Source organism: Epinephelus fuscoguttatus, linkage group LG24 (genome assembly GCF_011397635.1).
Source record: "Epinephelus fuscoguttatus linkage group LG24, E.fuscoguttatus.final_Chr_v1".
Classification (NCBI taxonomy): domain Eukaryota; kingdom Metazoa; phylum Chordata; class Actinopteri; order Perciformes; family Serranidae; genus Epinephelus; species Epinephelus fuscoguttatus.
Genome location: NC_064775.1, coordinates 18727325 through 18748676, shown reverse-complemented (window position 1 = coordinate 18748676; position 21352 = coordinate 18727325). Strand labels below are relative to the sequence as shown.

General features: G+C 41.1%; 2 protein-coding genes across 2 annotated transcripts in view; one reads left to right on the top strand and one right to left on the bottom strand.

Moving 5' to 3' along the window:
- gpd2 (glycerol-3-phosphate dehydrogenase 2 (mitochondrial)) overlaps positions 1 to 21147 on the bottom strand; it is an 83568-nt gene extending 62421 nt beyond the window's left edge. The window contains exons 1-2 of the mRNA XM_049570314.1: positions 20970 to 21147; positions 12557 to 12712 (exon numbers count right to left, since the gene is read on the bottom strand). Coding sequence (XP_049426271.1) covers positions 12557 to 12584 — 28 coding nt within the window. The 5' untranslated portion in view covers positions 12585 to 12712; positions 20970 to 21147. The remainder of the gene's footprint in view (positions 1 to 12556; positions 12713 to 20969) is intronic.
- LOC125884981 (nuclear receptor subfamily 4 group A member 2-like) lies at positions 1739 to 8265 on the top strand. Its single transcript, XM_049570323.1, has 8 exons — positions 1739 to 1872; positions 1973 to 2025; positions 2277 to 3097; positions 4458 to 4587; positions 4686 to 4843; positions 4964 to 5163; positions 5440 to 5618; positions 7603 to 8265. The coding sequence occupies exons 3-8, from the start codon at positions 2282 to 2284 to the stop codon at positions 7851 to 7853; spliced, it is 1734 nt and encodes a 577-aa protein (XP_049426280.1). The 5' UTR covers positions 1739 to 1872; positions 1973 to 2025; positions 2277 to 2281; the 3' UTR covers positions 7854 to 8265.
- Positions 21148 to 21352: the final 205 nt, after the last annotated feature.

The following is a 21352-nucleotide window of genomic DNA, read 5'->3' as shown; positions in this document are numbered from 1 at the left end:
ACGTGGACCAGTGTTTTATAGGTGTAACTGCAGAGTGACACAGACCCACCACCGCACAAGTATAAACGCTCACAACGGCATAGGTCACATGCATAGAGTACAGCAAAGGCTCTTGATGGAGCTAATACACAAGTATCAATCCCACATAAGGCAGCTGTAGTTGTTGTTACCCCCCCCCCCCCACCTCTTCAAGTGAAGTCATGCAGTGTCAGAGGTCAAGCAGAAAATAAATGAAATCAAGACAGAAAGACTAAGTGGAATAAAAATACAAATTTGATAGATAAAGGAGCAAAAAATGAAAAGGTGGAACAGATTAAGTCAGAGACAAAAACAAAAAAGTACTCTAGGCTGATGCTGAAAAGTGTTTCTACTGTTAGCAGTGGTGATAAAAAAAAAAATAACAACAGTCTGCTGGTGGCACCAAATGAAAGAGTAACATGGACAGATAAGCAGCTGTAGGCTGATACCAGCCGAGTAATGTCACAGGCCAGGGGCTAGAAGAGGTGGTTGCTGCCTGAGGTTGAGGACAAGTGACATGATGACTTCTCAACAGGTGATACGGCTTATCTGTCATTTAACCCCTGATTAGATGCAGATGAATGTATGCCTGAAGTGATGGTTTGTGTACTTGCCCCTTGAGGGAAGCCTTATCACACAAAATGTGTTCATGGACCAGCGGAAATTTGAAAATACAACGGTAATTTACAGTTTCTGGTTGTGATAAAAGATGTAATTTTGGTGATTTTTAAATAAACCATGCTTTCAAACTGGCCTGGGATTTGGAGTTTAGAGAGCAACCCGGTCTCACTCCAATGTCATCAAAATCTGATGCTTGGGCAGTGATTTGTGGCATCAGACACAACGAAAAAAGCCATCCTTTAACGTTGGCATGACACACAGCTGGTCACCGTTATACTGTAGTTTAACAGGCCCCTGTGAGCGGGTCCAGCAAACACCGACCTGCATCCGGGACAGCGGTGCTTGCATCAGGTAAGATTATAAAGCCAAACCCTGTTTTTTCTTACAAAACCCAACCACATGCTTTTGTTGTTGGAGGAAAAAATACAGACTGTATGTAGGCTAAATGGCAAATTTCCCATGAAAACAGAAATGTATTTTGAAAGAAGGCAATGCATGTAAGAGGCTGAGTTTGATACAGCGTCCCTGAATGTCAGCAACCAATGCACCCAGGGTACCTTGCACGTCATCTCTGGACATGGAAAGTCCATGACCAAATGTCAATATGTGACAAGGTCAGAGGAAGAATGTGTTGGCAGAGGGTATTTAAAATTAATACTAAAAACAACCATTTAAAGTTGTATGTCCCTCCCCTTAGCCAAAATAAAAAACACAAGTCCCTCCACAGTGCTTAAAAAAATTATTTGACATGCCTCCCCCGTTTTGCACCACCCCACCCTCCTCATAAATAACGAACAGTCCCTACAGACTTTTACTCTTACGGCACATGAATGCCACAACATGTCTACTTTGTGTAGCAGCCCCAGGTTTGATAGTTTCTTTAAAAACATCGCAATAAAATGATGCAAACTGCAAGAAAGTGGGCCACAAGCATTATTTCCGAATTACACGAAACCACTCTCTGTGCCCACACCAATCAATGAGCCTCACACACCACCCCACCCCTCTGTGGCTCGTGCGTAATAAGGGTTTGGCACACGTAAACAAAAGCACATTGTCGTGACACTGGCAGCTAGTCTGCAAGCCGAGAGTGGGAGAAGTGAGCAGTCATTTTCTTTTGCACTTCAGACAGCGTCTCTGGTCGCAGCTAAAGCTTTAATAGATTCACAAGCAACACTACAGCAGAGATGCGATTAGTTGTCACTGTCCTCCTGCGCTAGATAGAGGTCTGAGGTATGTTGCATATACTTTTTCCTTCACTACTTTATGAAGGTATCAATGATGCATGAGGGTGAAGCTTGCAAGTGATGCTCTCTTTATTGTTTCATACCAGGCAATGTATAGCGGGTCATAACATCCTCTGGAAAATACAACTAAAGCCTTAAGGTAATGAAGTCTGTTCTTTATGCATTCCATCTGTATAATGCAAAATATGGTTTTAAATAGTCTGATAGCTGCCTTTCAGCCAGTGGAAAATTCTGCTTAGCGTGCGCGCAATTTGTTTCCATTGAATGTTAAAAAATGACCCTGAGGAAAATTGCAAAAACGTTTGAAAGCAATGTGTAATACCATATACAAGCTCAGTAATTGCCTACTTTGTTCACATTGGACTGACAGCATTACGCCCATGTTTTCAGGGAACATGCCATGTGTCCAGACCCAGTGCGGCTCCTCTCCACAGGGAGCCAGCCCGGCCTCTCAGAGCGCCAGCGGAGAGCGCGGCTGCGACTTCCTCACCCCGGAGTTTGTCAAGTTCAGCATGGACCTTACTAACAGTGAAATCTCAGCTGCAACGTCGAGCCACAGTTTTGGCCCTTTGGGTGACACTTATGGCGCCGGATACGACGCTAAGCCCCCGTGTCTCTTCCAAATGCCGGCGCAGGGGGAGATTCCCTGCGTCAAGGTGGAGAATGCGCACGGGTGTCCGCGCTATCAGCCTAATCAGCATCACCCAAACCAGTCCGAGGAGCTGCTCTCCTCCCCGGGCTCCGTTTATTATTACCGCTCTCCCTCTCCGCACACGGCGCTCACATCCAACTTCCAAACTCCACCTGGACACATATGGGAGGACTCCGGCTCTCTGTACAGTTTTCGACAAGACTATTTTGCGGCGACACACAGGAAAAACACACTTTCCAGATTCTCATTGTTTTCCCTCAAACATGCGCAACACGGCGGGCAGAGTTTGTCCACCTGCCAGATGAAATTTGACGGATCTCTCCAAGTGTCCATGAACCTGGACGCAACCGGGGCACACCAGCAGTTGGACAGCCCCGGGGTGGGATTTCCTCACCCGCTCCAGTTCGCCCACGGCCACCACTTTATGGACTACCAGACTTCTTGTGCTCCCAGCCGAGGACCGCTGAGCACGGAGGGGCTGTGCGCGGTGTGCGGCGACAACGCAGCCTGCCAGCACTACGGAGTGCGCACCTGCGAGGGCTGCAAAGGGTTCTTCAAGGTTTGTTCTCAGTGCAACTTATTTTAAAGCTGCACAACTATGACTTCAACTTGGATATTTGCAGGCAGCCTATGGTTTTACAAGACGCATGCATCTTTATAATCATGAAAAATCTAAATTAATCGTTTTCAGGCTGCGCAGGAAGTGCATGTCACAGGTGAAAGGATGCGATCCCCGTTCCTAGTTTGCTAGGAACAGTTTCATGCTTTCATGAAATTTAAAAATACAAAACTTAAAATGGATATATTCACTACACGGCCACACTGTCGCCTAATGAGACCCCTACTCCGAGTATAATAAACATCCCACAGGGACCCCTGACCGGGATCCTAAATTGCACATTGTGCTTCAGATGCACGTTTTGATCTCTTGACACGCGCGTTTCCGGGGCAAATGTCGTGTATGAAAATGGCCACCAACGTGCCATGAATAAAATCCTCCCCCTTCCCCTCTCTGAAGGAGATTCCCGGGGGCGATTCTCCAAATTATGAAAGGCCACGACGCTGTATTTACCCAGACTGCCCTGTCCGCCTGCTGAATGCCTTATACCGCCTCAGATGGCCCACAGGAGCACGAGTGCTGCTGTTAATTTTCAAAGGACCATTTCAGGCTTTGTACTTTACTTACGTCTTAGCCTAAGCTATCAAAAATGGTTCCTTATGTGAAACCATTTCCTAGAGACCTTTCCAAAAAGGTGTCGCTGCTACCAGATGAGTTCATCTCTCATGTGCATGTGGAAAGCCCACTTAGCTTCCATATAGAGAACCTTCGAAAGCAGCTCCTTCATATTGATTCTACAAATACCAGCATGGTGTTTAAATGCTCATGTCCAAAAAAGGTACATGCAGATGTTTCTGTGTGTAGTTTTATGATTTTATTGGTGTCATTTATTTGTCTCAAAGGGGCACTGATTTGGAAACATTTCAGAGCATTTACAACACTTTCAGAATCAAAGAAATGTGAAGACAGTGCAACCAAACAGGTTTTTTATGGTATTAAACAGACAACAGGAACGGCTGGGAAAGAAGTTCAGACAGAGGTGTAGATTTCAGGGGAAACACAGGGAAAATGTCCCCCTCATTATTCTGAATGTGCGCATTTGTCCCACCCCCACTAAAAACATGAAAGTAGCAGAGGACTGTCATTTTGGAAAAAAAACAAATATATACATATATATATATACATACACACACACACACACACACACACACACACAAAACCTACACCTTTGGGTTTAGAGCTAAATTTAAACCAATGTCACTCAAAGTGATCTTTGTGCATCACCTCAGCCTGAAGCTCAATTTTGTATTTAGTGTCCGGAGCGCACGTATTAAATTAATCTTTTTCTTTTTCAATGCAGCGCACAGTACAAAAAAATGCCAAGTATGTGTGTTTGGCTGCCAAAAGCTGCCCTGTGGACAAACGCAGGAGGAACCGATGCCAATACTGTCGCTTCCAGAAGTGCCTTGCAGTGGGAATGGTCAAAGAAGGTAAACCAAAAAAGAAACACGTTTCATCATGTCTGACCTTCAGGGTCAGAGAATGGTCATTCCAATCTAAGTGTTCTGTTTCTCCTCGTGCTCTGCAGTGGTGAGGACAGATGGTCTGAAAGGTCGAAGAGGTCGCCTGCCATCCAAACCTAAAACCCTTCCAGACTCGTCTTCACCTGTTAGCACCCTACTGAGCGCCCTCATCAGGGCGCATGTGGAATCGAACTCTCCCCCTTCTCGCCTTGACTACTTTAAAGTAAGCAGTGTGGGCGTTTCATTGCTTTACCAATAAATTAGGTGTAACACAACAAAAGGGCATGTTAGAGTTGTCAGTGATATTTTCTCCTTCATTCCTTCACTGGTGATCTTTCACTAGTTCAAGGAGAATTCAGAAAGCCCATCAGGAGATGACGCTCAGCACGTGCGGCAGTTTTATGACCTCCTGACCAGATCGATGGAGGTGATTCGAGGTTGGGCGCAGAGGATCCCAGGCTTCACTTCCCTGCCCAAACACGACCAAGAACTCCTTTTCTACTCAGCTTTCCTGGAGCTCTTTGTTTTACGTTTGTCATACAGGTAAGTGACTTCTGACATGACTTTTCCTTTTCCTCAGCAGGTTTGGCCCCTGAATTAGCAATCAGTCCACAGCATGTAAATATGTTTGTCGATGGCTCTGCCAATAAACACAACCAAACTGGGGAATGGATTTGTTTTCCAGTGCTTTTGACACTAATAAGAGATGGGTTAACAGCTGGAGAGGCCCCAAAAGGATGTGGGAATTTATGGGAGGAGGATTTGTCATTGTCATGATAGGGTTCTAAAATTTGAGCACAAGCTGTTGTACTGTTTCAGATCCAACCCAGAGGAAGGAAAGCTGATCTTCTGCGACGGCTCAGTGTGGCACCGGCTCCAGTGCTTGCGGGGCTTTGGGGAGTGGATTGACAGCATTGTTGAGTTCTCTGCTAATCTGCAGAGGATGAACCTGGATGTGTCCACCTTCTCCTGCATATGCACTCTTGCCCTGGTCACAGGTGAGCACGTTTGTTTGCCCGCTTATGCATATTTAAAGTCTTTTGAAATATAAAATAATTGATTAAATGGACGTGGTAACAAAATAAGCCCAAACACATATGTGTAAAATCAGATTATCCAAACAGACACAGCTTTAAATTATTAGAAGTACCTTTTCTTGGCTGTAAACCACATGTAACATTTGGGGGCTGCTAAGGCTAACTGCTCAATGTAAAATCAACCAATTAGTATGGATAAATGCTTATTTATGGCTAATTTCTTTCCAAATTAAATACAATTATTTAAATGCTTTTTGGTTCAATGTAAAATCTGACAAGTGGAATTTTCTTTAGAAAAATCTAGTAAACAGATTGCCTTGAAAAAGGTAAGTAAGTATAGCTATTAATCTTTAGTTTTGTCTTTTTTTATATCTAATTGTTAAGTTTTCTTAGAATTTAGCTAAAGTTACTTAATTTTGCTAAGTTGTTGCAACTTAGAAATGACAAGTGAAATCATAATCTTTCTAAGTGTTAGCAAGTTCAGTAAACCAGGTTTACTGAACTATGTATCTGTATTCTGAGTGCAAACTATTCAATCATATCTGTATATTCTTACACAAGAAAACAAATCTTGCAGGTATCCTTATTACATCATATGTAAAATCCTCCTTGTTATGATAAAGTTAAGTGTGACTAACTTGGTTTACTTAAGTTGCTAACACATACAAAGAACACCTATTGATCCTTGTTAAGTTGTAAGAACCTCACAAAATGTATTAAATACAAATTTTAAGTAAACATAATTAGAAATAAAAGTAAGTCAAGAGCAATGGTTATATTCATTTTGAATTTCAGGACCACACATTAAAACATAGAAATATACAATGTCATCTTCAACATACCAACACTCCACCTCTTACATCCTCCCACTCCCCACATCCACATTCTGCTCACATAAATCTACTTGCACTTCATGGTTGAAAAAATAAAATAACATAAAAAATAGAGGAGAATAATATTAATAATAATAATAATAATAAATGAAATTACAGAAAAAACAAACAGGGAATACAGTTCAATAATTATGTAGGATCTGGCATAATTACACTCTTAACACTCTTGACTTCCTGCAAGTGTAAGTAATGGATGATATTTTCCAGACAGTACAATTCCTGTAGTTTTTGTAACCAGATTGCATGAGTAGCCAGTGAATAGTGTAATAGCTGCAGTAAATAGAATCTGAAGAAGGTAAGTATGTGCCCATCCTTCAATAAAGTCCGGTATTACTCTGAGTAGTGCTATCATGGGGTAGATTTTTTACATACTAGTCAATCAAATCTGTAAATTCTTACACATGTTAACAAAACCGAACATGTAGATATCCCAGGTACAGCATATAAAAAAACCCCTTTGTCATGTCAAGTTAAGTTGCTAAGACTACAAAGAACAGGTTAATTCCATTGGTCTTTTTTAAGTTGCAAAACCTTCACTAAATTAAATAAGTACAACTAAATTTCAAGTAAACTTAACAATTTGAAGTAAGCATAATTTAGGATTAATAGTTATATTTATTTACCTTTCTAAAGGCAATCAGTTTCCTAGATTTTTAGCAAACTAGTCAATCATATTTTTATATTCTGAAAACATGTTAATAACACAGAACATATAGATATCCTAACTCCATCATATGCAAAATCCTCTGTTATGATCAACTTGGTTTATTTAAGTTACTAACACTTACAAAGAACAAGCTGATTTCGCCTGTCTTTTTTTTAATTGCAACAACTTTATTAAATTAAGTTAGTACAACTAAATTTAACATAAACTTAATAAGATATAAAGCAAACATAACTTAATATTAGCAGTTATATTTACTCACTTCCTCAAGACAGTCGGGTTTACTACTTTTTTTTTTTAAAGTAAGATCAACTTTTCAGATTTTACAGTGCTCATTATGTGTCATTATTTGTTATCTAATATGTTTGTAATGTGATATATGGACCAGCAGAGCGGCACGGACTTAAGGAGCCGAAGAAAGTGGAGGAGCTGCAGAACAACATTGTTAAGTGCTTGAAGGACGCCGACGGAGGCTCAGACTATTGGTCCAGCCATTTGTCCAGACTTTTGGAAAAACTGCGTGAACTTCGCACTCTGTGCATCCAAGGCCTGCAGAGGATTTTTTATTTGAAGCTGGAGGATTTGGTGCCGCCGCCTGCAATAATAGATAAGTTATTCCTTGACACGTTGCCATTTTAGAGACATTAGAGAATACACATGGGGACGTTTTTCCTCTACACTCCTTCTGATTTAATCCCAACAGTCGTTTCTGATAGTTTGACATCTGTGAACTTTAAAATCTAATATTTGTTGATAAATTGCATTTTCCTCAAAAACAAGTGAAAATGAGAACAATTTCCAACACAAAATAATTTTGTTCTTATAAGATTTAGTGACCTGCTTTGCAAAATTTGGACCAATGTAATTACTATCTGCAAAACAGGAGAAATTAATTCATAGCCCAATTTACCTTTTAATTTTTGTTTAATTTTTGCAATGCAATTTTAACAGCCTGTCAGGCCAAAATGATTGGCTGTAAGTGAAATATACCATTTTACACTCTTATAAAGAGGCAGTTTTGATACAAGACGAGTGTTTCCCATCACATTTAGGTTTTTCATAACATATATTAGTCATATAGTGATTAATATAATAATAATATTCAGTAGACTGTTGTTGTTATCAGAGTAAACTGTCATTGTTCATGTTTTAATAAATAAATGACCAATACTGCTGCTGGACTGTTTTTTTTTTAACCTAATTTATTTTCTTTGTTTTTCTTTCTTTTTTTGAGAAAGTAAATTCAGGGACTATTACGACTCAAAAATTACGTTATTGCTCATAAATATCAATACAATCATTATTTTTTTTAACTTAATTTCTTTATACTTCTGTAACATTTATTTCCTGTCACAAAATGCCTATTTCATTATATACAGTGAAATGAAATATTGGTGGCTTTGCATGCAGGTTGTGGTTTGTAAGCATGACCTTTGATGCATCTGCTGCAGCCATGTGTTTGAAAAATCCTCTAATGGTGGTCTGAAACAGTGCTGGTGAAGTTTACGGACACACCTCCTTATAATAAATCCCCTTATTATCATTATGTTAAGATTTATAGTTAAATACTCAGGCTAATATACACAGTGAATGTTTTCTAAATTCAAACAGGAGATATTTTATCAATATAGATTATGTACTGTGAGGTATTTGGCTATTATGGTGTATTTTGTATTTTCTTCACCATTAAAAGATATGAGAAAGGCTTATTTTGGAGGGTAACATGGGCCATATTCGCATGTCGCAAGGTCAAAGGTCAACCCTCAATATCTTGGGTTTACAACAGGGCAGAACAGGTGACAGATTTGATTTGATTTGATTTGATTTGATTTTTATTCACACATCAAAATAATACCGATACCATTTAATAAATGCATCACAAATTTGGATGTGTGAAGGGGACACCCCAAGTAAGCTACCCAAAGCTTTTAGGAGGGGGCCCAACATAAAACACAAATAGAACATTAGACATAATACACAAAAGAAGAAACATACAAACAAACAATCCCCAGACACTAGATCAGTCCGATATTACCATAGGTAGTGTTCCTCTGAACATATATTCAATCATGCATCCGCATCAGAAGTATCAAGAGTATCAAACGTATCAAAAGGTCAAGGAGTGCCCCAGATACTCCAGAATCAGGCACCAAACAAACAAAATATCAGCATATCAATAATGTTTCATACATCAATGTATTGCAAGACATGAGGATGGGAAGTAAGTGTGTGTGTGTGTGTGTGTGTGTGTGTGTGTGTGTGTGTGCGGGGGTGGGGGGTGGGGGGTTTATGGCCGCTGGCTGCCTGACATTTCTGCAGCCCCTTGGTTACGTCTGGCATTAAAGAAGTCTTTATGTGTCAAAAAGCCTGTGGTTTACATTAAAACCCACTTTGGGAAAACAACCAAATCCTAAAAACAGGTGCCTTAACACATGAGTCAGATATGTGTTAAATTATAATCAGATCACCTGGGGAAAAATTAAATCATTATCAATCATCCTAGCTGATTTGTACACAGCCTCATCCTTGTCTGCAACAATGTGACATGTTCTATCTGGTACAAAGATTTTATGGTTTGAAAAAAGGTGTTTTACATATCTATATATATATAAAAAAAATCAGATGATGTTCCCAAGGAGGTTTTAACAGGCCTGCAGATCAATAGTGGAGGCTGTTCAATGCTGCAGCGTGGTGGGCTGAGATAGAAATGAATCGATGGCACTATCAGAGAAACATCCAATTTATTCTGGTTATGATGGTGACTGACAGGTGGAGAGAGTATAATACAATATCAGATATTTCGCAGCACAACTACAGTTTTATATGGCTATTAAAAGTGCAGTAAAGTCACAACAGAGTACTACAATGTGATATAGAGAAGAGATAAATAACCACTGATTAAAAGTCACTAAGTAGGGAAGACTGGGGTTGGTTGGCATACTTATTTCTCTGGCATAATTTATGTTGAATATTATAACCAGCCGCAAAGGAAAGGTTCAGCCCTCAGCTATAAATAAGCAATGTTTTAATGTACATAAATATTTTCTAAAATTAAAGATTAAAGTGATTTAAGACATGTTGTGCATTTTGTTTTGGGGTTAGCTAACACAATGTTAAAATTCAATAGTTACGAAAAACTGAAACAATCAATAGAAACAATTTGAACATTTAATTCAAACAAAAACAAGAAAACCTGAACATTTAATACAATATCTGCCCATTTTAAAACAAACAAACATGTTAAGCAATTATGTGCTTAATTCATTAGTAGGTATACTTTTGACATTGTCAGTTGAAAGTAATAATACATAACTAGGTGGCATGGTGGTGCAGTGGTTAGCATTGTCACCCCACAGCAAGAGGGTTCCTAGTTTGGACCAGGGGTGGGGGAACCCTTCTGTATGGAGTTTGAATGCTCCCACAGTCCAAAGACATGCAGGCTATGTTAATTGGTGACTCTAAATTGTCCATAGTGTGTCAGCTGGGATAGGCTCCAGCCCCCTGTGACCCCCACCAGGATAAGCAGCGATGGCCAATAAATGAATGAATAAATAACAAGCAATATAAACATTGTTTTTAATCTTTCAAGGTAGTTTTAATCTCTCAAAATACAGCTACAGATACAAATGTTACTATTACAATTGATATGCAAATGTGCCAACCAACCCTGCTCACATTTGACCCAACTTTGTAATAAAATCATGTCAGCCAGCTGCCATCACTTATCACAGACTTTCAACTCCCACATCAAAATGTAGCTAATTCATATGTTTATTAGGGGTGGGGGAAAAATTGATACAGCATAGTATTGCGATATTTTTGTGTGGCAATATCGTATTGTCACACAGTGCCAAGTATTGATTTTTTATATTATATAAATTATTAATATGAAAAAACAAATTAAACTTTAGGTAGCCTACTAGAATAATATAATCAGTTGCTTTTTCAGTCCACTATACATTTTGCTGAGGTGAGATGAACAGACTGAAAACTTTTTCTTCTTAGATTAAACAGATGTTGACGTTTTCCTTTAGCAACATAATTTACTGTTGAAAAAGGCAATATATCACAATATATTTTATTGCAATACTCAGCTTATCACATCATATTTAAAATCGCAATAGTGTTGTATCGTGACTTAAGTATTATGATAATATCATATCGTGGATCCTCTGGTGATTCCCACTGCTAATGTTTATTAACAAGAAGTATCGCATTTCCAGTATCTCTCTTTACAGCCCACTTTTTTACTTTTGATGCCATAAAATTGAAATGTTTACCAAAAAGTTACATTTAGATGTTCTACCATGGTAGATGATAGATAGAGTTTTCCTACGAAAAGTAATGCACCAAAATTCGTACATATTCCACGGAATGATGAGCCAGTAATTTGTGCTCAACCCAAACAATTTGAAAGGCTGCAACCACGTGACCAATGCGCTCACACGACTAAAGAAGAAAGTGCCCCTAAGTGGTCCATTTAAGGTTGAGGAGGTGGATGGGTCATAAAACATGAGGATTTTCTGGGGTTCAGTACCATGTGACCAATGAGTCCTTTAAAGGCACATCATTAGCAAGTTTCTCCTAACCACAGTAACTTTACCTGGCTAAACATAACCTCCACCACTTAACGTTATTTACATAACTTTACATTGAGGATGTAATGTCATTTGTGGGGCGCTTATTCATAGCATGTCATAAGACCAATGAATGAGGATGAGTGCAGGTCAAGAAAGCAAACATTCTAATGTTACATTTTTGTTTCTGTGACCATCAAAGGATGAGAAAGTAGCTGCACGCCAATTATCCCCGGTCTCCCCTATATTTATTCAAGCACTGTGCCGGATATAATTTTGACATACTTGTACTACACTAGAGTATTTATATTTTATGCTTCTTTAAACTTATACTCCAATACATTTATTCAATAATTTTAGTCACTCTCCAGATTCAGATTAATAATGTAAAATATGATTAATTAATTAAATAATTAATTATGTATTATTATAGGTTGAGCTACCCAACAGTATATAAAGTGGTTTAAGATAGCACCTTTACTGGCTGCAACATTAAAGTGATGAACACATGAATACATTAACGATAACAATCATTAAGTGTAAACAGTGTAAATAATACACACGATTCTGAAATGGGCCATTCTGCAAAATGAGTACTTCTGGTACTTTAAGTGTATTTTGATGCTAATGTTTTCGACATTTTACTTAATATTTGGATTTTACTTGAAACAAAGGATTTGTACGCTTTGGTAGTGCAACTTTGACTTGTCTCAAAGCCACAAGAAGAAATAGTTATCCCAGTTTGGTGTAAAAAACTTGACTGACCTGCATAGAGCTCCAACCTCAACCCCATCCAGTGCCTTTGGGATGAAGTGTGAGCCAGACCTTATCACCCAACATCAGTGTTGGACCTCACTGATGATCCTGCAGCTGAACTGTAGCCAATCCTGACAGGCAGGTCTCAAAAATCAGGTGGAAAACCTGAGAGCAGAAGAGTGGAAACTGTTAGAGCAGCAGGAAGTAAGGCTTCACATTTTTTTGGCCATGTAGTGTATGTCAAGTTATTATATTAATGTACATGTTGGCTCCCTATACTCTATTAAATTAAGTACAAAAAGGACACTGTTATTGATCAAAGCACCAATATGAGGTCCCCAAAGAATCAATAACTTGTCCCAGGAACAGGTTGTTTTTTGGGGAGATCCTGAAGCCTCCCGGCCCCTCAGGCTGGTTGTGGCCATACAGGAGCATCAAGTATTTTTATCTGGAGAGCACGATTTGTGAGATTTTTCTGAGGCTCTTACCACCGACTTTGATCTCTGCATCCATCCAGCTTCAATACAGCTTAAACCCTTATCACCGCCAGCCCAGAGACCGCCAGCATCAAGACAGATTTACAGGCAGGGACCCCTGGTTACTTTCAACATGTAATCCATTACAGATTATTACAGATTACTGATCAAATGCTTCAGAATATGCTTTAAGAATGTGAGATAATAAATTGCTTAAATTTCAGTAACCAATGAAGCCACTTGCAGCTATGTTGATTCAGTCTTTATCATCATTTGAGACTACTTTTTCAGTCATCAATACTCATCTCGTACAATGTGGTTTTAGGCAAATTAAAGGCATTTTTTTATATATATATACATATATATTGAAATGACTGTCAATCAATTAGGAGTATTGTTATAAGACAGAAGAAGAAAGCATTGATTTCCCTAAAAAAAAAAATTCTCTGTTCTTCTCCTATTACACACACTCCCAGAATACAGACACATGCACAGACAGCACCTATACACATGTACTAATGAAGAGATGTCAGAGCGAGGGGACTGCCCATAGCGAGGAGCCCCAAGCAGTTGGGGGTTTGATGCCTTTCTCACGGGCATCTCGGCTGTGCCCAGGAGGTGAACTGACACCTGTCCAGCTACCAGTCCACATTCCATGTTTGGTCAATACAGGCACTTGAACTTGGGTTTATGCAGTTTTGGTTAGATGCCTGAAATAAGGTCTGTGGTTAGCACAAGCTTTAGAGACTTTTACGTTTTCTTCTACATTAAATATCTCAGTAAATGCCTCATTAATGAATTTTGAAGCTTTCATGTGTCCTTAGAAAGGCTAATAAGCAGTTAATGACACTACAGAAAGTCATGGTAGTAGACACGGCTTTGCAGCCTTGTTTTGACATTACTCTGGCATGACGCTACTTATGCAACCATGGTGTAGTTAATTTATAGCCTAACATCAACTTTTTTCTTCTGGTGATTGCATTTAGGCTTCAAAAATCATACAAGTGGTGCTCATTTGTGATCTTGCTAAACAAAATGTAAAGGTATCATAACCATTTGTTTGCCATTGAACTTACAAAAAAAAAATCCAAAATCCAATGGAAAAATCCCATGGGAACTAAGGAGCACTAACTTCCACATGGGCCTATAGAATAAGGTCATCCCTGAAGCACTCTATGGAATTAGTAGGGGTGGGAATTACCAGAAGACCCACAATATGGCATTATCATGATACTTGAGACATGATACAATATTATCACAATATGCTGAATATTGCGATAAAATATATTGCGATTTATTACCTTTTTTAAAATGTAAATTAAGTCGCTGAAGGAAAATTTGTCAACATCTGCTTTATCTAATAAAATAAAGTTTTCTGTCAGTTCATCTCACATCAGCCTTTTTTACAGCAGCAAAATATATCTAGTGGACTGAAAAGCAACTGAATATATTATTCTAGTGGGCTACCTAAAGTTTAATTTGTATTTTTCATATTAATATGTATATGATAAAAAAAAAGTTACTTGGCACTGTGTGACGATACGATATTGCCACACAAAGATATTGCAATATTATCCTGCATCAATTTTTCCCCCACCCCTAGGAATTAGGCTACTACAAAACATGTTACTTCACTTCTAATGAAATAGTTTAATTAAATCATGAAAACTATAAACGGAGATAAAAAACCAACAAACTGCCAATGATGGCACTCCCGCTAGCTAAGGCTAAATAAACTATACAAGAGTAGTTCCCGGCTGGTGGCTCACGGTCCAAAAGAGTCATTAACCACTTATTAGCAACCGCGGATCCATTCTTAATGGATCACAAGTGACTCACAAAAGTGTCAAGTTTGTAAAAAATAAAATAAAATAAAACACACTTTATTACAGTACAGTGAATTTCCAGCAAAGAGATTATTCTTTGAAGTGCTGTTTTACACAGTGTCTTTTACACTGCCAGATTTTCCACAAATGTTGGGCCGTTTTGCCGGCAAGCTGCGAGCATTTAGACACACAGAGCCGGATTGGCGAGTTGATCCGAGGTGCCCAATTTTCCGCCTGGTAGGGTAGTCATATTGGCAGAGCCCTTTTAGTTTAAAAAGACCAAGGTGACCTTCCGCAACGGGAGGGGCTGTTGAAGACTTGTGGGAGGAGCTGTTGATGACACCACACATGCAACCCACTGGCACTGGATAAACAGGAAACAGCTGACAGCTAATTCAGAATGCAGCGGCACGTGTACTAACAGGAACTAAGAAACGAGATCATATTTCTCCTGTTTTACCTTCTCTGCACTGGCTCCCTGTAAAATGCAGAATTGAATTTAAAATCCTACTTTTAATTTACAAATCTTTAAATGGTCAGGCTCTGTCACATCTTAGAGTGCTCCTAGTGCCCTATTATCCCACCAGAACACTGCACTCTGAGAATGCAGGGTTACTCGTGGTCCCTAAAGTCTCCAAAAGTAGATCAGGAGCCAGAGCCTTCAGCTATCAGACTCCTCTCCTGTGGAATCATCTTCCTGTTGCAGTGCAGGAGGCAGACACTGTCTCCACATTTAAGACTAGACTTAAGACTCTCCTTTTTGATAAAGCTTATAGTTAGGGCTGGCTCAGGCTTGTTTTGGACCAGCCCCTAGTTAGGCTGACTTAAGCCTAGTCTGCCGGAGGACCCCCTACAATACTTTTTTTTTAAAATTAATTTTATATACTTTATTAATCCCCGATTAATAAAGTACACACAGGTCTGAACACACGCACATGCACAAACAGGACCTATACATGAACAAAGTGGAGAGATGTCAGAGTGGGGCTGCCCATGACAGGCGCTCCGAGCGGTGGGGGGGTTCGGTGCCTTGCTCAAGGGCACCTCAGCAGTGCCCAGGAGGTGAACTGGCACCTCTCCAGCTACCAGTCCACGCTCCATATTTTGGTCAGGACGGGGACTTGAACAAGCGACCCTCCGGTTCCCAACCCAAGTCCCTATGGACTGAGCTTCTGCCACACTAAAATATAATAATACACCGAGCACCTTCTCTCCTTCTCTCTCTCTCTCCTTTGCTAACACTCATGTCCTGTTACTGCATCTTGCTAATTCGGCTCTATTGCATGTCACGAACTTGACTTGGGAGGCGCCCAGGAGGCATCCTGATCAGATGCCCGAGCCACCTCAACTGACCCCTTTCGACGTGAAGGAGCAGCGGCTCTACTCCGTGCTCCCTCCGGATGTCCGAGCTCCTCACACTATCTCTAAGGCTGAGCCCTGCCACCCCATGAAGAAAACTCATTTCCACCGCTTGTATCCGCGATCTCATTCTTTCGGTCACTACCCAGAGTTCATGACCATAGGTGAGGGTTGGGACATAGCTGTACCAGTAAATTGAAAGCTTTGCTTTCCGGCTCAGCTCCCTCTTCACCAGGACGGACTGGCGCAGCACCCGCATCACTGCAGAAGCCGCACCGATCCATCTCACACTCCATTCTACCCTCACTCGTGAACAAGACACCCAAGATACTTGAACTCCCTCGCTTGAGGCAGTAGCTCTCCCCCAACCCGGATAGGGCAAACCACCGGTTTCCGACAGAGGACCATGGCCTCATACTTGGAGGTACTGACTCTCATCCCAACTGCTTCACACTCGGGTGAAAAACGCTCCAGTGCATGCTGGAGGTCACGGTGTGATGCAGCCAACAGAACAACATCATCTGCAAAAAGCAGGAATACAATTCTGAGGTTGGTGGGCACACAGGGCGACAGCTCCACGTTATCAATTCGGGTTGAGCCTGACCGTGCCCCATGGTCTAAGGCCCGGCCACCAGACGCTCGCTGGCGAGCTCTCCCCCCAGGTCTGGCTCCAGGAGGAGGCCCCGGTTTCCCCATACCGGGCGAGGTACTCTTTTCCCGAGTGGTCCGCTTCATCGAAGGTCTCTGAATCGCTCTTAGTCTGGTCCCTCCCCCGGGACCACTTTGCCTTGGGAGACCCTACCAGGGGCTATTGGCCCCAGACAACACAGCTCCCAGTTCACAGGGACACTCAAACTCCTCCACCTGACAGGAAGGCCACAGTACGACATCTATTGCACGTCTGTCCGTCCTGGAAGAGGGATCCCTCCTCAGTTCCTGAGGTTTCTACCGTTTTTTTTCCCCGTTAAAGGGGTTTTTTTGGGGAGTTTTTCCTTATCCGCTGTGAGGGTCTTAAGGACAGAGGGATGTCGTATGCTGTAAAGCCCTGTGAGGCAAATTGTGATTTGTGATATTGGGCTTTATAAATAAAATTGATTGATTGATTGATTGAGTATGTCAGGTTGGGGAACTGTGTTTCTGGGACATTAATGAGCAGTATGGGGGCTCCACAAGGGACTGTCCTGGCTCCATTCCTGTTCACACTGTACACGGTGGACTTCAAATACAGCTCTGAGTCCTGCCACGTCCAGAAATATTCGGACGACACTGCTATTGTGGCATGTATCAGGAATGGGCAGGAGTCTGAATATAGGGACCTGATAAAAGCCTTCAGTGACTGGAGTCACAAGAACTGTCTCCTTCTGAACACCTCAAAGACCAAGGAAATGATCATAGATTTCTGCAGGTCCAAGCCCCCTCTTCAGCGAGTGAATAACTGTGGGGTGGACATCGAGGTGGTGCCAAGCTATAAGTATCTAGGTGTACACCTGGATAATAAGTTGGACTGGTCCCTAAACACAGATGCTCTCTACAAAAAGGGGCAGAGCCGCCTCTTATTCTTGAGGAAGCTCAGATCTCTCGACATCTGTATTAAGATGCTGCAGATGTTTTATCAGTCTGTGGTGGCAAGTGTGTTGTTTTATGCTGCAGTCTGCTGGGGAGGAAGCATCAGACACAAAGATGCAAGGCGGCTGGACAAACTAGTCAAAAGAGCTGGCTCTGTGATTGGAGTCAGGTTGGACACACTGGAGGAGGTGGTGGAGAGATGCACACTGAAGATGTTCGAGGCCATCATGAACAACTCAGATCATCCACTCCACAACACCTTGATGGACCAAAAAAACTGTGGTGGACGGCTCCTCTCTCTTCGATGCAGGACAGAGAGATACAGAAGATCCTATATACCAACAGCCATCAGGCTTCAGAATTCTTTGACATATAATAGATGAGCTGACAGATAACTGAATTTCCCCTTGGGGATGAATAATGTTGTTCTTATTCTTCTTATTCTTATCTGATATCAACCCACTGTAAGAGCACATCAGTTGTTGCCAGATCACTTGGGAGTATGTTGCTTAAACAGAGACATGTCTCGAACAAATTTAATGTTCTCCTGATTTGTGTGTCTGAGAAAATGCCATTTCAGTGTCGGAAGGTTTGGGTCCAAATCTGTACTCATGTTCACTTTTTTCAATATAATGAATGGTCTCAGGGCCATGGCTAGTCTCCTAAAGGTGAGGCAGTGGCAAGACCCACGTGACACATACAGGAAATGAATCTAAAGTGGGCCGTCTCGATTTATCATCGGTCTCTGCTGCTGTCTCAATTAATTAAAGATCAATTAAAGATTAATGTATTAAACTAGTCAATTATGTCTGTTTAGAATTTACTTCAAACTGTCTGAGAGCTTCATTTGTTTCGGAAAGCAATCAGAATTTTATATTAAATTTAGTCAGGATGAAGAGTCACTTAGCAACTCTGTTTCTAAACCTTCCTGTCATCCAAACAACAGATAATAATTGGAAAGGATTACAGTTCCTTATTTCTGAGAATAAATCCTTCGGGGAGTCTCTGACTTACAACTGGAATTAGCATTCTCTCCTAACAGGTAACAGTCGTCACTTGAATCAGTGGATGGGATTATTTCAGCCCTGAGACAAAGGGCAGGATACACACAGAGGACCTGAAATATCCCACTTCAGAGTTTAACTCTAATCTGGAGGTAATTTATTAACTAATGCTATGCATTCAGGTATTGACAGTTCATCATTCATTCGTCTTCTAACTGCACGGGGAGCTGGAGACTATCCCAGCTGACATCGGGCGAGAGGCAGGGTACACCCTGGACAGGTCGCCAGACTATCGCCAGACTGACACATAGAGACAGACAACCATTCACGCTCACATTCACACCTACGGACAATTTAGAGTTATCAATTAACCTAGTCCCCAATCTGCATGTCTTTGGACTGTGGGAGGAAGCCGGAGTGCCCGGAGAGAACCCACGCTGACACGGGGATAACATGCAAACTCCACACAGAAGGGCTCCCACACCCGGGATCAAACCAGGAACCCTCTTGCTGTGAGGCAACAGTGCTAACCACCACACCACAGTGCCGCCCCAAATACATTTATTGTTATTATTATTATGTTTATTATTATTATTATCATCCAATGTATGAAAAATTATGGAGAGAATGGTAAATGAAAAATTAACATATTATGTAGAAAGCAAAGGTTGTTTATCAAAGTATCAAAGTGGATTCAGAAGAGGCAGAAATACTATGGACCCAGTTTTATGTTTAGAACATGAAATAAGAAAAGCACAGATTAATAGGGAAAGTGTGGTAGGGCATTTTCTTCAATGTAGAAAAGGCATATGATATGATGTGGAGGGAATGATTATTAATTAAATTAAATAAATTGGGGATTAAAGGACCACTGTACCGATGGATCAAGGATTTCCTGTGTGGAAGACTGAGAGTAGGAAGGCACTACTCTGGAAATTTTGTTGTTGAAAATGGAACACCTCAAGGTCAGAGGCGGCTGGCCAATAGAGGGCGATAGGGCGCCGCCCCTCCTTGAGCCACAAAAGAAAAGAAAGATGATGATAATAAATGTATGATTATCATCATGATTATTGTCATATATACACACAACATATTAATTATTCTGATCATTTTCACTTGAAACAGCTCGTCCTGCCTCTGAATATCCAGTCAGATGCAGTGTTAAGTCACGTTCCGGCCCTCTGGGGCCAGTGGCGGTTCTAGGCCAGTTTCAATGGGGGGGCCAAGCTAGGGCCAGTCCTTTTGATACAGGGGCACATACAAGTATGGTCAAATATCTAAGTCTGAACAGTAAGATATATATATGTGTAAGGGGGTCCGGGGGCATGCTCCCCCGGGAGAAAATTTTGTATTTGATTTAAAGGCATCAATCTGGTGAATTCTGAGAGCAAAGTTATGATGGCAGAATATGCCTAGATTTCAACATCTTTGTGCTTTTTATGTGTGAAAAATGTTCCATTTTTACTGATAAAAACACTAGTTGTACTATGTTATGGTGAAGGGTTACACTTAAAATACGGCCAAGTATTAGTGGTTAAACATTTCAGTAATCAAAAGAAAAATGACTGACGTACTGATCTGCCTCTGGAGGGCTATTTTAATATTTAAAATCATGTGCAGACAAAATATTCTTTTAAAATTCTCACACTCACAAGTACAGGTCCAGATACGCAAAACAATACAAAATACGCAAAACGAAAGGAAAACAAAAGGTGAGATTCAAATAAATTACACACAAACAGGCACAAATTACTGCTTTCCTCCCTCCCTCTCGATTTGCAAGTACAGCACCCTGAATCAGAGCATTTCAAAAGCCCTCAGGTAGTTGAATGCCTCTGGGACAGGCCCATTTATAGCAACCCACTGGATCCGTGGCGTGCGAGATCCGGCCGAGGCGCGGGTGCTGGAGCTAATAGCAGCCATTCAAGAAGCTGCTCCACCAGCCGCGGCCTAGAAGCGGCTCGGCACTCCGCTCCGCTAAAATTACGCGCCGGGTCTATTTCTGACGGCACGTCAATTTGCACAGACCAAATGAGTCAAACAGGAAGTCAGGCGCAGAAAAGACGAGAGTATCCAGTCGATTTTCAAAATAAAAGACCCATGAAAACTCCGGATCGTATTTCACATCACTACACAAACATGATGTGACAGGCATGAGTCAAATGAAAAGGAAAAAGTTTTCAGAGCTTACCTCAGTGGTGCTGTGTGTTGCCGTGCAGGCTCAGAGTTGTCTTAAATACAGCCACACAATTCTCTACTGATGTTTTCTGGGTGTTTTCAAGAATGCTCACGAAGTGGCTGTCAGTATTCTTCAATATTCCGCTTAGAAATGCGGTCTGCTCTATCAACTCAGGCTCACATTAGCGCTAGGAGAGCGACGTCTGTGGTGAGGCCGGGGAGGGTGAGGGGGAGGGGGCAGCCGAAGAATTCCCAGTAGGAGCTCCAGCCGGTGCGCTACAGAGTGACGTTCATTTACCGGAGGCATTTTATATCGGGCCATTTTTTGGAGATTGTGGCAGGGCAAATTAGTCAATGTATGGGAAACACTAAACACTAGAAAACTCAGGCCCTTTT